Source organism: Phaethon aethereus (genome assembly GCF_964289735.1).
Source record: "Phaethon aethereus genome assembly, chromosome: 15".
In the NCBI taxonomy this organism is placed as follows: domain Eukaryota; kingdom Metazoa; phylum Chordata; class Aves; order Phaethontiformes; family Phaethontidae; genus Phaethon; species Phaethon aethereus.
The window spans coordinates 12,490,329-12,506,141 of NC_138591.1; the positions used below are offsets into that span (position 1 = coordinate 12,490,329).

Below are 15,813 nucleotides of genomic sequence, written 5' to 3' on the forward strand. Positions count from 1 at the left end.
AGTTTTCTGCAAAGAGAAAAGAGAAGGTAAGCGGGCCAGCTGCCAGTCACTGAACTGGGCTGAACTCGGAGTCCTAGAAGAAGTCCATTCGTGTTGATGCAGCTATCGCAGTCTGCTAGCACTGGTGCCAGGGAGATGGGGGATGCAAGGGGAGTGGGGGGAAAGGGGGCCTGATGTGGTATTGATCTGTGCCACTCTAGGGCAGCGTCTCTTTACTCAGCCATGTAGGCATTGGTGCTGTTACTGGGCCTGCTGCCAGTGAGACCAGAATCAACAGCTGGCACGGAAACAAATCTTGTTGTCTCAGGGAGCCAGGGTTTATTTTACCTTTATGGGATCATCTGAATCTACACACTGATCCTAGAGTCCAGCTGCTGAAGGTGTTCAAGAACTCCATAGGGAATGGTGGGATTCCACATCCTATAAAGGCAAATTCAGAAAGGAGAGAGATTTTAAGAAGCATAATTTGCTTCACAGTTTTTTTGGTGTGTTTGATATATTTGTGTTTTGTTTTGTTTTTGAAGTTGCCTTTCCCTTTTGAGTATCATTCTATAAAAGTATTTAAGCTATGTAACAACTGAAAATGCATTTTTATTTAGAAGAAAGCAGTTCACTCCTCCATAACCTGGTTGACTCTGGTTATAGGACACACTACAGTCCTGTCTCCATAACTATTCTTTAGCTTTCTATCAAACTCCTTTTCCCCTGAATGTCTACTGGCAGCTTCAGTCTATTGAACCACTAACGATGGCTGCTTATTGCTTATCCTTCAAATACAAGTACTGCAGCACACAGTAGGTCAGGTACTCTGGGAAGGTAGAAGATTAATAAAGGAAGGCTCAAGGTAAACCATGCTCAAAGCAGGACAAGCTTGCTTGCCTGGGATGATTGAGAATTAAAACCAGAGACAACATTTCTAATGTTTCTGTGATTGCTTTTGTATTTTGGTGATGTCTTTTTTTGTGTCTCTCATAATCTGACAAATATAGAACACACCTTAGCATGAATTCTAACCCAATTTACAGATTGAAGATACAGCAAACAGCATATCAAGAGACTTACACCAAGGTCTTTATATGGGGACATTTTCGTAGGCTGTCAGTCAGCTGCTGGGCTCCAACACCAGTTATTTTGTTATATTGAACACTGAGAAAAAGAAAAAAACCCAACTTTGTTAATCCAGATCACATCACATAGCGGTGTAATCAAACAGTTCATTCAAAAACAAAAATACTATACGGACTTATCTGCAGATGGGAGACAAAAGAAAAAGAAAACAACCAAAATAAATCCTTGACTCAAAAAACCTGTACTGAAATACTCAAAAGGTCAAATGGGAACTTCATTAAGTTAGTTCATCTGAGGGATTCCTTATTCTATGTACCTGAGGTCCTTCTCCGACTCCCCATGACTCTATTCTCCCATCTTAAAACCAATTTTTCAGTTGTTATGGTGAACTGCTCCTCAATCCTTTCTAACCACTGACTATCTGGACTCTGCATAAGTACATTTTCCCTGTGAAATTTCCCTGGACTTTTCTTCCTCAATTCTCTACCCCAAGCATGGAAGATTTGATTTTTCAGTATCCAAGCAAGTTAGCTTTCCTGGGCCATCTCAAAAGTTTTCATACTCACTCTAGCACTCTTAAAGATGCCATCACAGGAAGAACTTTCGCAAGATTTTCTGCTCCAAAATCACAAATGCTATTATTGTATAAGCTGCAGAAAACCAAACCGGTATAGTCACAATTGAATAATGGATAATGTAAACAGATTATATATCAGATCAAGGAATTTCAGATATGGTTGATATATCTTAACTCTGAATTTTTCCTGATCTATTTGAAGTTAATTTTTAAAACACAGTTTCATATTTTCTTTATCAAGTAAGGCAAATGGCCACATCCCTTCTTCAGCAAGCACAGTTACAGCAAAAATAGGTCTAGATTCTTAATGAATAATGAGAACATTTCTGTCTACATTAGATCAAATTTAAAATTTGCACGAAAATGAAGCTCAAAGATTTGGGGCATAGCACTCAAAAGATTTCCACGTGAGCAAATTATTCCAGAATTGCACACCACGGTTTCTTGCATTCCCTACTGAGATACTTCATTCAATGCCAGACATTTTAACGAAGTGGGATGGACCATTGATCCCATATCAGCAAATACACACCACCTTGTTGCTGGCTTAGGCCTTAGCACTGCACTTAGCAAGCACCACGTAAGCTTGTAGTAGATCATGGCCCTGGGTGCACATTTGTACAGGGTTAATTCATATTCAAATTATTCATAAGTGTGTATTATGGATTGGATTTAAAAAAAAATTAAGAGTCCTCCTTATATTCCTGAGATATCCTTCTGTATGTCTACACTGGGTCATACATTTCTCTCCTCTCCTCTTCTCTCTAAAGGCTTTATGCAAGAATGAAGTCAAAAGCTTGGCTGCTGCATAGTGTACATATTTGTTCCATGTTCAGTAATTTCTAACAGAGATAGCAAGGTATGTTGTATAAAACAATTGAACAGGATACAACTACTTACCTTAGTGTCTTTAACGAAGACAATGAAGGAAGAGCTGTAGCTAGTTTCTCCGCACCCACATCTGTTATCTTATTCTGTGATAAGCTACAGTGAAATCACTTTGTTAGTTGAGCACATTTATTCTGATTTATTACAGTGTGGGGAAAATTAATTTGCAATGTTTAGTCTGCTTAGACCAAAGGCAGGGAAAAAGACAAATTACAGCCCTTGAAGGCAAATAAGGAATTGCCATAGGATTAACCTATTTCTTTAATGAATGTACAGATTAAGTATGTCCATAGACTCATTGGTCTTCCATGCCCATGGGTTAGTTGTGCCCATAGTTGCTAACAGACACGGTTAGGTTTAATCTATTTCTTTTCAAAATTTCCCAGAACTGTTAACCTTGCACTTACTTTAATGTTTCCAGTGATGGCAGGTTTTGAAAGACTTCAGATAGACTCTTTGCTCCTTCATCTCCTATGCCATTTTCACTCAGAGCATCAAGGCTGGGTGATAACAAAGAGAGATTTAGCTTCCTTTTTAATCTAAATTTGTGCAGTTTATTCACCTCAGAGACCACTCTATCTAGCTTGAGAAGCTCCTTCTCTGCAGTAGCCTCAATCAGCAAGAAGCATCACACAAATTACAGCTTCTCTAATAAGGAGCTTTCTGCTTCCCAAATTTACAGTCTAAGAATCTTTTTTTTAACTAGTTGAATGGCTTGACCCATTTCCTTTTATATGCAAGATTATTAAAATGGTTATGAAATAGTTGTGTTCCAGCCATGCTGAAATGAGATTTCCTGTGCACACAGAAATACAGAAATGACAAAATCCAGCAGATGCTGTAAATCCCTGCCTAAACAGCTCCTTCTCCAGATAGGAAGTATTAGAAATGAAGTTCTTTCTCATTCAGGTATCCAGATGGAAAGGGTTTAGATGATAGTCACTATTTAGATACTGGATCCCCTTCTAATCTGACAGACAACACTGAGATACATAGGACTCATTCCAAATTTAGAGCTTTATTGTTTTCCCAAAATATCATGAAAAGGCCAGATACAATACAGACGAATGTCCAACGGGCTGAGCCAGTAAGGCCAAAGGCCCTCTCAAAACCCAGTAATCTTCCCACAGAGATGATGGCAGTATATGGACTATTGTTGCTAAAATTGTTTCTGGTGTAAAGAGCTTAAAATTCAGAGACAGCTGGTTTGTCATGGATACAAGAGAATAAATAGTAACTGGAGTTCTTAAAACTCTATTTCTAATGCTGCTCCTGGTAAAGGACAGGACAAAGACTGTGCAAAAATACATGGGCAGAATAAAACCAGGTACTACTGAGTATGGCTTTTTTATACCTTTTATATGAATCAAATCCACAAAGCTCAATCTCTTACACGTTCTACTAGAAGTTCAGGATGCTCGTTGGCGCAGGAAGGCATACAGCACTGGTACAAATACTGAAGTTAACACCCAAATTTAACACTGCTGCTCGTTCAGGAGGGAGCGTGTTCTCTCCTGGGGCAGACACAACCATGAGTCCCTCAGAAACATCACCACAAGGGAGCCTGGGGCTCAGACACATTATGGAGCTTGAATGAAGCAGTACATAATCCTCAGGCAGTGTTGATTAGTGCCATGACAGGAAGGGGAAGCATCCAGTGGGGCTCTGCTCTAATCCTTTCCCGCAAGCTTTTAACCACTGAGGAATGCACGGGGAAGTGACTGAAGGCGTATCGAACAAACCACTACCAAGTGTCTTACGGGAAGATGAAGACCACTAGGTTTTAGTCTGCTGTTATATTCTCTGAATGTTTTTGCTGTTCAGTTTGTTCATTAAAGCAGGAAGCCTTGTTTCTTGGGTACGTGAGCTCCCCATCACCAAGGGCAACTGAGGAGCAACCTTAGCAAAGTTAATCTTTAGCATTACTTACTCTAAATGCTGAAGTGATGGAAATGCTGCAAGAATTTCCACGAGTTTTAGGAATCCCTTGAGGCCACATACTGGACCCAGCCTGGAAGAAAATAAATACAGACATGCAACAGTTTTTTCATGTGCTCAGAAACAGAAAAAGCTATGAATTTTTAAGTTCTTCCCCTGCAGGCCCAAATGCAAGCTAGTTCACACTTCTCAGAAGCTGTCATTCCCTACAGTCTGCAGCAAGGGTTTCTGCTTTGAAGTCTCCAGATGAGGACCCCACAAGGCTAAGGTGCTCAGACAGAGCAGAGATGCTTGCATAGAAGCAGCAGTACATGCATTTGCCACTTTTTTGTTACTCTTTACAAGAGTCATCTCACTCATTTTAGATTCCTATATTTCTGTTCTTTTTGTGGTTTTTTTTTATTTTAAGTATTATAATCTTGATAACTGAGATGAAAAAAATATTATGGGCTTTTTTCCCCCAGCTATTGGCAAGTCAGACTAACTTAAGATCAACATTTTACTGCAGCTTAAAGCATAAATTGAACTTTAATATTCCAGCTCCAAGCATTTGTCCCTCAGACACTAACCTCATGTTTAGAGTTTCCTTGGTATCAGAACAAGTTCAGCCTACTTAAAAGGATTGGAATTTTAACCAAAAATTTAAAATAAAGGGAAAGTAGGAGAGTACATGAGAAGAGAAAGCAGCATAAAATCAGAAGTGAGGCCAAGCATAGCAGTTCTAGACTGGGTCAGGTGTGAAAAGCAGGAAACAGATGAAGACCTGATGAGAGCTCTCCACTGACTGGTGCAATTTCTGCCCAAACTAATTCACACGCTATGGCAGGATATTTTAAGCAATAGAATAGCCTTGGAGGCTGCTTACAGTTTGTGGGGAAGAAAGAAACGTTACCACACCTCATTTTTAAAGTCAGTGTTTCCAAGTCAACCTTCATTCTTCCAGGAAAATGCTGCTAAATATGTTACTTGGGAGGCATTCTCTGACCTTATTGTCTCATGGCCTAAGCTCTGATAGGGCAGAAAATTACATCAGAAGACTCAGATAGAAAAGTTGAGCATTTCTGGGGAAAAAGTATTTCCCAGGTAGTTGGGTCACAATCAAGATACTTTATACCCTGTGGCACAGGATCTACATCTGGTGATAAGGAGCTAACTTGTAGTAATAGAACCATGTTGGTCTGTATCACTGCAGGAGCCAGAAATGATGTTTTTTGAGTGCTGGCCGTAACTTAATAAATCTAATTGAAAAAACCAAAATAGCAATAAATGGGGTTTACTTAATGCTTTACCATAAACTAGCTATACATCAGTTTAATGACTGTAGCCAATATCCATGACTCTTCTCAGTCTTACACGTAATCATATATCAATCAACAGAGAGGTATAGCACTTACGCAAATTCTAGTTTCCTGAGTTTTTTGATGGCAGGAATTTCACAGCTGCTGCAACCAGATGCATCTTGCACACTAAATAAATCACAGTAGAACTACAGTATGATAAATATTTTAGCAACAAAAACAGTGCTTTAAAGACAATTTATTAGTAAACTTTTACAGGAAATAAATCACTGCTGCATTAACTGAGGAACCAGGAAACTTCAGAATAACTTCTGCTCCAACCTTTCTTCATTCAATTCATTTCAATCTGATAATTGTCTTTCATAATGCAGTCATTTGCTCTTTTTCCAATAAAACTTAGAAATACATTCTTCTAAATCGAGTATTTTCTGTCAAACACAAAACTTATTTTGTGTATATTTTTAATCAAAATACTCTGCCCGTGTTAAAATGTAAGTCACCATTTTTATTTAAAAAAACCCCCAACAACCAAAATACTTTATTTATGCATGCTTTTCATTGCAACCAATCCCCTACCCACAACACGAGCAGGGATGAAACATGGGGTTTATAGATCACACAACACAAGCTTTTACCTCCTGAGCTGAAGGACTGACTCAGGTCATTTGTGACCGGTGCAAAATAAGCCTTCATACGGCTCAGATGCTATGGGGGGCTGGGGGGCAGGGAGTCAATTAGCTCAAGTTATGTACCTGAAAGCAACTGGAAGATTGCGTACTCAGAGATTAAAAAGAAATCTGAAGAAAAAAGTGACAGCTGGCTTTTTTATTGGCAGTTTTGATAGATATGCTGCTGTCACTGCTCCTCCCTGCCACGACAACCACCACAAATCAGGGTAAGAGAACACTCTGAGATGATACAAGAGCTTGCACTACCTTAGTTACTTCTCCTTTGGACAAGCAGAGGACTCCCTTCTCCAGCACTGTCAGTGAACCCACATTTTCTTAAAACACTAGTATATTACGAGGACTTTTGATCATAAATGAGCCTACCAATTGATCATCTTCTCCTGCATCTCTACAAGGTCTGAAAGGTCACTGATGTCCTTCATTGTTTTTGCCTTAAAGGGATCAAGAACAAATTTCTCTGTTGATGCTCTCAGCAGTTCGTAGTCTTTCGTCTGTTCTAAAGATTTCCAGAGCCTGACTGTATCACTGAGGGAGGCCCTGTGAAGTGACAAAACATGTGAAATCAACAGATATGACTGACGTTGTTGCATGGAAGTGTCATCTACATACACTCCTATGAATGACGCTACTATCTACAAAGAATGACCAACCTGAACGATGCCACATTCTTTAGGCCAACGAAGTCTTTTAGCCCTTGCATGTCAATGCTGCTGTTTCGCAAATCCAAGGAAAACTCTTTTCCTGACCTTTTCAAAATAGAGTGCAGTACATGGACATCAGGTGGTGTAAGAACTACGCCCAGAAAAGACAGGTCTGTCTTGAGCCTTAAGGCCACATGCTGCAAAAGGTAATTGCTTTGTGTTTCGTAAATACAATGTAAAAGCTCGAGTAACCTCTCCGGACAGAGCTCATCTATCTGCAGCCTTCTAATATATTTCAAGAGTCTTTTCTGCTTCTTGATTGATTGTTTTACATCCTTATTTGAAAGGGAGCAGAAGTAGGGGTCATCCTGGAGGAACAACAATCCAGCCAAAAGTCGAGGGACTAAGTCTAACCAGCTATAAGGTTTTTTCTTCTTGGATGGAAAAGACAGGTACTTTGTTAGACTTTTATCCTTGATCTCTTCTGCTAATGTAAGGTGAAGCGCACCCAAGAAATTCTGAATGACAAAATCAGAGAATGTGCTCCCAAATTCCTCTTCTCCACTACGTGAATGTCTGGGGAATGCAAATGGCAGGAAAAATCCGTATTTCAGAGCAAATTCTTTAACTTCCTTAGAAGGAAGAAAATCACTTTTCATGGCACTTTGGTGCTTTTCTCCAAGATACCAGGCTATACGGGCTAATGTAGCAAGACTCTCTTGATTTTGCATGGCTGTAACATCTGGTTGCAGAGGTATTATCTTTTGCTGAACAAATTTCAGGAAGACTGTAGTAAGAGTTGAAGGAAGGCACTTGTCTCCCATTTGAAGTACTGTCTCACAGAGAAAACAAACAAATCGACACATAACAGGGCTGTAGCAATGACTGAACAAGTACTCACACTCTTTGATTAATTTCAGGGCATTATCACAGTAGGGTAATCCTTTGAAGTATTTGGTTATGTACAATTCTCTCTGCTGAGGGGAAAATCCTACTATTTCAATAGTCTTATCCACTTTGGACACATACTGGTTCACCTTGTCTTTTGGTCTTGCTGTAAGTAATAAAGTACAACCATTAAGTATCTTCTTTTGGGTGAGTCCTGAAAGCAGCTCCTTGATACTGCACAAGTCTTTTTCAGGCTGGCTGGCTGAGCAACGAGGAAGATTCTCATGGTCATGCAACCCTTCAAAACCATCAAAAACCAGAAGGACTTTAGCAGGATTTTGCAATATATACTCAAAGATCTCTTTGCTTCCCTCTTGAGGTTTCACAAAAAATTCAAGCAGCAGATCCTTCAGGCTATATCGCTTCTCAGGCAAGCTTATTTGTTTGCAGTCAAACCAAAACACAAATTCAAACTGAGAAAACTCTCCATTGGACCAGTCCTGGCAGATCTTCTGAACAAGAATGCTTTTGCCCATTCCTGCTTTTCCCAGCACCACAATCACTTTAGTCTCTAAGTCTTTACCTGCTGGGATTTGAAATATTTGGCTTCTTTTAAGGGCTGCCTTTTCCTTCCCTTGCAGGCTGCATGTTACCAGCTCCTTTTCCATTGCTTTTACACTATTCTTCCCAGTCTTGGTTTCAGTTTGGCTTTGAACAAGTGTCCCATCAATAAACAGGTGATCGAGAGTTACTTCACGCTCCATGGCCACAGATTTGCACACATCTCGGAAATAATCCATAAGTGATGTACAGAAAGCTTCCACTGGCTCTAGAGAAATAAAAAGCATGCAGAAACTGAAGAAACCAGTCCACAAATTACAACATTGCTTCATGGTGGCTTAAGTACATAATTATAATATGGTCAAAATACATCACTTCCCATAAAGCATGTAGGTCTGGATTTATCCCGTGCAACTGCAGGTACTTAAATTAGGAATTCCAGCACAATAGACACTTTTAGACCTATAAACTGAATAATTTTGGAGGTATCTACCCATATGATAAAACCAGCTAAGTACACTGACCTTCTAAGTAGGTACTGCAGCTAGCTATCTAAAGGTAGGCAAGTCTAACAACTTAAAAACAGGAATTATGCTCAGACACATCTTCACAAATTGTTGAATGACAATTCCTACAAGCAGTTTTTCTGTATGGAAAGAAACACAGAAAAATCATCCAAAAATATGGGAAGTTTTAAGTTCAAGAGATCTAAACTCACTTGGCCTTTTGAAAGGTTCTTCAGAAGGAATCATGGGAACTCGGACTTCTTTGAACATTTCTAAACCTCGAGAAACAAAACAATGTACTTGAGGAAGACACCTAGACAGTCATCGATTCAGCTTTACTAATTTTAACAATAAGGCTAATGCAAATTTTCAAGTTCATTGCAACGCATATTATGTATCATTCAGAGAAAGAGATATTTTGTTTATTTTACAAGGGAAGGGAAAAAAAGCCTCACAAAAGTACAATTCGGATGACATGAACTGTTGCAGGCAGTATGACACCAAGCAAGATGACAGCTGTTCCAACAGTTGTATGAGGCAGAAGACCTATCATAACAAGGTGACATCCACTGTTCTTTTCAAACGTTCGTGTTTTGCATAAATTCACATTCACACATAGGACTTCTTTATGTCATCAAAAGCAATAGCTTCCTTTTGTCACTCTACACCTTGTAACCAAGCATTAAGAATGACAGTCACAGAGAAGTGGCTATTGGTAACGGAATTTACCCATTGCTCTTCCTGACAGAGTACTGTCACTGTCCAATTTTCTTTCTTTTTGCCTGTTTGTTTTCAAGCTACTGCAGACTTTTGCATTTGGTCAGATGAGCAGTGTCTGCCGTACAAAAAAAAAATGTGAATTTGTCAGAGAAAGCATATTTTCTACAGTCTGGTAATGACAGAGTATCAATTTTGACAAAACTTTTGGTAGGAAAAGCTTTGCAGATGCAGGACAGAATTTAAATTGACAGAGACTGTTACAAACCCAACCTCATGAATAGTCTCGTGGTAACGACACTCAGCAGAGATTTGGAAAAAAAAAAAGAGGTTAATCTCCCTAGATTTGTACAAATGTATTTATTACCATAATATTTGGTTCATCTTGATGTAAAATGTGGTTTAAAAAAAATACAAATCTCAAAGTTTCAGAGATCTGGAAATCAGTTCCTAGCCTGCATGCCAGCAACAGATGGAATGCTTAGAGTTCAGTGTTGCTTCTAGCAGGGAAGCACCCACAGACTTCTAATAAGCAAGTCCTTTTTCCAGTGAAAGAATACATTTGATATAGAGATAGTTCTCCTCCTCACAGAAGACAAATCAATTTAAGACATTAAATAAAGAGGAGACATGCCTGTTTTCAGGCAAGGGTCTGGTTTTGGTTTACTATTAATTTTATTTAATAAAAACAACAGAATGGAAAACCAAGAAAAGCTGTAAAGAGACATTTAGATGGGAAGCAGCATTGGTCAAATCAAACAGCTGTTAGCAATTTTTAAAAAAGGAAAAGAGATTGGCTTGGTAGCTTATGTGCGAAATTTTCTGCTGCGTTTGGAATTCTGAGGTTTGCAACATGGTTGCACCCGTTGTGCTGCTGTAAATAATCTGGAATTATTAGTATTGTGTATTCACATAAACAGTATAAATCATTTACAAATACTTCCCTAACCCTAGGGGTATTTGCCTATTAACCCTCACTTTAAAATTTTGCTCTTTTGGGTGGTGTTAGCCACCAGAGGGCAACAAAACGCTTTACTAAACTGCAAGCAGCTGTAATCACCAGGGTACAGCGAGACCAGAAACTAAATAACGACGGAAATCAAACTCCCTGTTCTAACAGCTCTCTGAGGGCTGGAAGAAAAGTGTCTGAGGAAAGTTTGCTACAACAGGTGGGACTGTTATACCCTGACCAAGGCTCTGATTTCTTTATAAGCCTTTCTATATATTAGGCTTCTGTATTGATGATACGTCATCATCATTTTGGTTTCGGGGCTTCCGCGTCAGCTGACTGCAGTCTGGCTTCCAGCCCCAAGCATTTATGATGCTGAGGCCATGCCAGTACCAGCACAACTTCCACTTCTGATGGTGCTCAAGCACACTGGGCTTTTGTATATTTTTAGCTAGACAAGAAGACTTCCAGAAACTGGATTTCATGGCAAACACAGTGGATTGGCTGCTAATACATAGCTGAACCTGTAGCTCTACAAGCCCTTATCTGCTCTGTATTTTGGACTGGACTAAGCAGCCAGTCATCAATACAAAGAAGGAAATGCCATTAATTTTTATTTTCCTCAATAAGGTCAATATAAAGAAAGCCTGGAGGGGAGAACTGGCTTTGGGTAGAAGCAATATGCTCCCTCTCCCAATCCAAAGTACTGTATATATAAAAATTGATTTTCTAGTTACCACATAAACTAACTGGAAAACTTGGGGATATCAGTGTTTCCATGCAAGAAGTCAGCACTGGTAGAAAAAAAATTATAGTTTTCAGCCTATTATAGCTATAAGTAACCGAAATGAGGGAACTTAGTACTTTGTTGACAGCATTGATTTTCCAGTACTTTCTGCCTATTTATGTGGATAAAAAGTTATTGCTCTTACCTGGATTTATTATAATATCAGATGTGCCACTTCCAAGAACAAAGCTAAGTATCTGCTGAGGGGGATCTGCAAAGCCTGTATTCTCTTGGCTCCCTTCCACATTGACAGGTAGTGCTGAAGATCCTGAAATGACTGCAGAATAATTACTCTTCTGTTTTTAAAGGCTTCTGGTTTCTAAAGGTTTCTAAGAAAGAAAAAGCTTTCCAAAAGCTACTTATCCTTTCTGGCAGCTTCTGGGCAAATATTCCCAGTGGAGAGTTTATGAACCAGAATTCATAGGATCACATGAGGTCCATAGAATTCATAAACCAAAAACTCTTAAAAGGTGCAATGAATGTGAAATACAAGGAATTATTCAGCTTTTAGTGACCACTGGTTTTTGATAATCCAAAGAGAAATTCTATTAACATAAGGAAAAGTGCTTAAGGCAAGGTCTGTAAATGTATGGACCAGAGATACAGAAGAGAGAAAATGTGTAACTATTATGTATCTGAATTAATTTTGCCATCCTTTGCACTACATATTTCCCACATAATTGCACATCACACAGCTTGTACAAGCAGCTAGCAAGCATCCTCCCTCTGAACCCAAACTGGGAAATTTTTTTGATGATGCAGTGCTTGCAATTTAATCAGCCATAGCTCTGAGTTTCTGCAGGTGTGACAATTTCTGCTACTTTGTGCTGTTTCAGCTAGCATCAGATGCTTCAAGACTTGTAACTTAGCCACTGCTTTCTGGTTCCTTTCCAGCATAGATTTAACAGTGAAAGGTGTTGAATTGTGTCTTTGCCATTAGCACTTGCCAGTGTACCAAGAGCACCCTGCTACACAAAATGATCAAGGCAAGGTGGCTACACAGCCCATCACTTGGATTAGTACTCAGTTTTTGTGAACAAAATTCCAACCTGGATTTTGCTCTCCTATTGCAAATATAATTATCCCGCAGTCCTTTACAAACCTCTGGATGAAAAAGAAACTGGAACTAAACCCAAGTTTATTAATTAATTATTTCATTAATTATTAATTAATTCATCATTTCCTATTCTTAAGACAAGTAATTATTTAGATCAGCATATAGTAAATAACTCTATTCTCTTATTTATTAACCTGCACTTCACCAGTTAAATGAAAGACTTATTCTATTTCATTAGGGGCAATGCACTTTTAATTTCCCTTGAATATTCTTCATTCTTTTAGTGAGTGCCACACTTTCAAGTGCTTGATTGAAACAGCTGCCATACTTGTTTTCCTTGCCATTGTTCATGGTCAATGACCAGATTTATGAGAGAGTTTTTCCCTTGTCTAAATCATCCTGCGTACAGGTGCACACCTATAGCTGTACTGTACATACCAGGAATTACGAAACTTCTTTCCAACGCATTGGTAGCAGGAACAGAAAAAGACATGTGCTGGTTAGTTAGTGAGGTGGAGCTAGCTGGATGGCTGTTGAGAGGCATAGCTAAGAAACTGCCATTCCCTGCAGGCACTTCCACTTGAAAAAAAAAAGCAAGACAAAAGGAGAAAGTTATTTCATTGCTAGAATTTAAGGGGGCCAAAGAAGAGGTCTCAATAGGTATCATAAACCATTTGATTCTGATCAGTTGTGTTTTGATTTTCCAAAAGCAAGAAAATTCACAATAGCTTTCTGAAATATAATCAGGTCTCAAAATCTAAAATGTATTTATGAAATTCTGTAGTAGATCACTTTTTTCCAGTAGTTCAGTCTTCTCATTATCTTTTCCTTCATCTTTCCTGGCCTGTCTTCTTTCTAGAAAACATCAGATGTGTTTAGATGTAAATGATCTTACACATGGATGATTGACAGATAAGACATAAGAAGGTCTTACATTGGCCGTACTAAGTTTCCTAAGCACAGTTTGTTACCTTAAAATTGCACAAGATTAGAGAGGCCCAATAACAATAAACAAAGCACCTTGAATCTCCACTTAGACACTGCATTGCTTGTAAGGATAACTAGTCTGTGTTAAGGTTAAGAGGGTTTCCCAAAGAACAGTCTGAAACACCTGATCTTTTAAAGATGCAACTTGCCTGAAGCACTTGTTTTTATCAAGAAGAGGACAAGTGGGAATGGAGACTTATGTGCATAGTATGATTTCATTGGCTTATTGAAAGTTTCTTACAAATCAAGTTAAGATACACTTGCTTATTTTGAACTAGTCTGCTAGTTTCCTTGGTTTTGCCACACCCTTATTCTCAGAGTCGGTTCTGCTCTTGTTTCCCCTTCCTATCTAGCAGCAACAATTAAGTCTCTATTTCAACACTTTCTGCGGTCTAATGTTTTATGAGGACCTACAAACCTGTGTGGGGTTTGTGCCGCTGTAGTGTACACTGTCATCTGGAATGCAAGCTCTTTAGGGTGGAATGTGTTTACGTTGTTTATCAGGAACTAATGTATTATTTTGTTATAGGAATCTTTCATTTTTACTGTGGTATAAAAAACAGACTCGAAAAAGTGTTTTGCAGGTTGTGTGTAAATCAGCATGTGAAATTCCCATTTCTATCCAAGGATAATTTTTGATCCAAGGATTGTTGCGTTGCTACAGTCAGATAAGATCGGATACTGTTATAGCTAGCCACAAACAGTTGGGCAAATCTAAAGTTTAATTTCATTCAATTCCTGTGAAAGAATCTCATCCTTGGCTTACCACTCTGAAATTTAGTACACATTATCCTCTTTACTGTAGATAGTCTTACACTTCTGAAGAGTCGATGCATTTTCCTATGCAGGATCACACTGTGACACTTATTTTATGATAGGTTAAATAAATTCCTGATTTTGTCATGCAGCTCATCTTTCTGTCAATTAGATTTTTTTGTACCCAGTACTTACACTGCCTTATGTATATATTTCTTTCCTCAGCACGTTCATGGGGTCAACTAAGGTAGAAAGAGTGATAATATTCTGAGCACTTCCCAGAAAAGGAAAGGTGCAGCTTTACAAAGCTGTGATGATACTGCAGACTGGAATGCAAGTTCTGTAGGGTGAGGCATTTTTACTCTTTTGTTTTTGGTTTTTTTTTTAAATCAGGAATTGATGTGGCATTTCCCTTATAGAAAACTCGCATTGTTAGTGTGGCATAAACAGAGGCTTTAAAAAGCACCAAATCTATAAAGGATTTTAAGCAGATAGAAGGTAATCCACCTTTAATGGGTACTAACTGCCAGGAACTTTATCTGTGTCTGAATAACTACAACTGGCAGGTACCAATTCAGTAGGAGCTCTGATTACCTTTCCACATCCAGCAAATATACTTTTTTCACAGCTAATTCTGCTCAATTCTGACACCCCCCCTGTCGAGGTCCATGTGAACACTGGAAAACCATCTTGGGTCACAGTTCCAGGGCATGTGTGTGTTCTTTATGACTTTCATCCAGTCTATGCCAGTTCCTTAGCAATTACTGGGCAACTGCCAGCCTGAATTTTGCTGAGGCACAGCAAAATGACCCCATGGTTGGCTCTCTAGGTTACATGCTGCTTTTCACTGCCCACCCCAACATGTACACAGCCCATGGGGTTTGGTACAGTCAGAGTTCCCCTTAGGAGGCTTGGGAAGTGTTCTAGCATACAGTAATGCATATGTCACTTCAAAACAGTGTATAGTATATTCATCCAAAGATGATTGCTCTCACATGGATTTTGGAAGAATATTTTGCTGGTCTAGCTATGCCCGAGACATCCATTTAGGCTACAGCTGGGTAAAAACTTTAGCACCAGTTTACACCTAGGGAACAAGTTACAGCCTGCCTGCTGGCCACAGGTACTGCTTTGTAGATGGTCTAACAGTGTGCAACACCTAGAAATTTCTGTTTCTCCCAGTCTTACTTTGGTTTAAAGGACTGTATAGCATCAGCTGGGACAAGAAGCCAACTCTTCACAGTTACTATTTTCACTAGGATGTTTCACTGGATTTTTGGAAATGTCACACTTAGAACCAAGAGGATCAAACTCAGAAAATGCCAAACTATGGCCTGAGTCACATTACCCATCATAAAGAAAAGGTGTACGTGATAAAAATTACAAAATCTGTCACTGACCCAATTCTCCATTGTTTTGATTTCATCTCTCAGATGGATTTAGAAAAGCTGAACTGTGCCTCTGGTGATGCTAAGAAAGTAATTTTTCTGTCACTTGGCAGGAACA

General features: G+C 39.0%; 1 protein-coding gene across 1 annotated transcript in view; it reads right to left on the bottom strand.

The window, feature by feature from the left end:
* Positions 1–347: 347 nt before the first annotated feature.
* Positions 348–15,813, bottom strand: part of CIITA (class II major histocompatibility complex transactivator) — a gene marked incomplete at its 3' end in the record, with an annotated part of 32,108 nt that continues 16,642 nt past the window's right edge. Inside the window, exons 7-18 of the mRNA XM_082006705.1 lie at positions 12,982–13,143; positions 11,653–11,775; positions 9,267–9,332; positions 7,109–8,816; positions 6,822–6,995; positions 5,866–5,937; positions 4,464–4,544; positions 2,941–3,033; positions 2,546–2,629; positions 1,635–1,718; positions 1,063–1,146; positions 348–420 (exon numbers count right to left, since the gene is read on the bottom strand). Of these exons, the coding sequence (XP_081862831.1) occupies positions 348–420; positions 1,063–1,146; positions 1,635–1,718; positions 2,546–2,629; positions 2,941–3,033; positions 4,464–4,544; positions 5,866–5,937; positions 6,822–6,995; positions 7,109–8,816; positions 9,267–9,332; positions 11,653–11,775; positions 12,982–13,143 (2,804 nt within the window). The remainder of the gene's footprint in view (positions 421–1,062; positions 1,147–1,634; positions 1,719–2,545; positions 2,630–2,940; positions 3,034–4,463; positions 4,545–5,865; positions 5,938–6,821; positions 6,996–7,108; positions 8,817–9,266; positions 9,333–11,652; positions 11,776–12,981; positions 13,144–15,813) is intronic.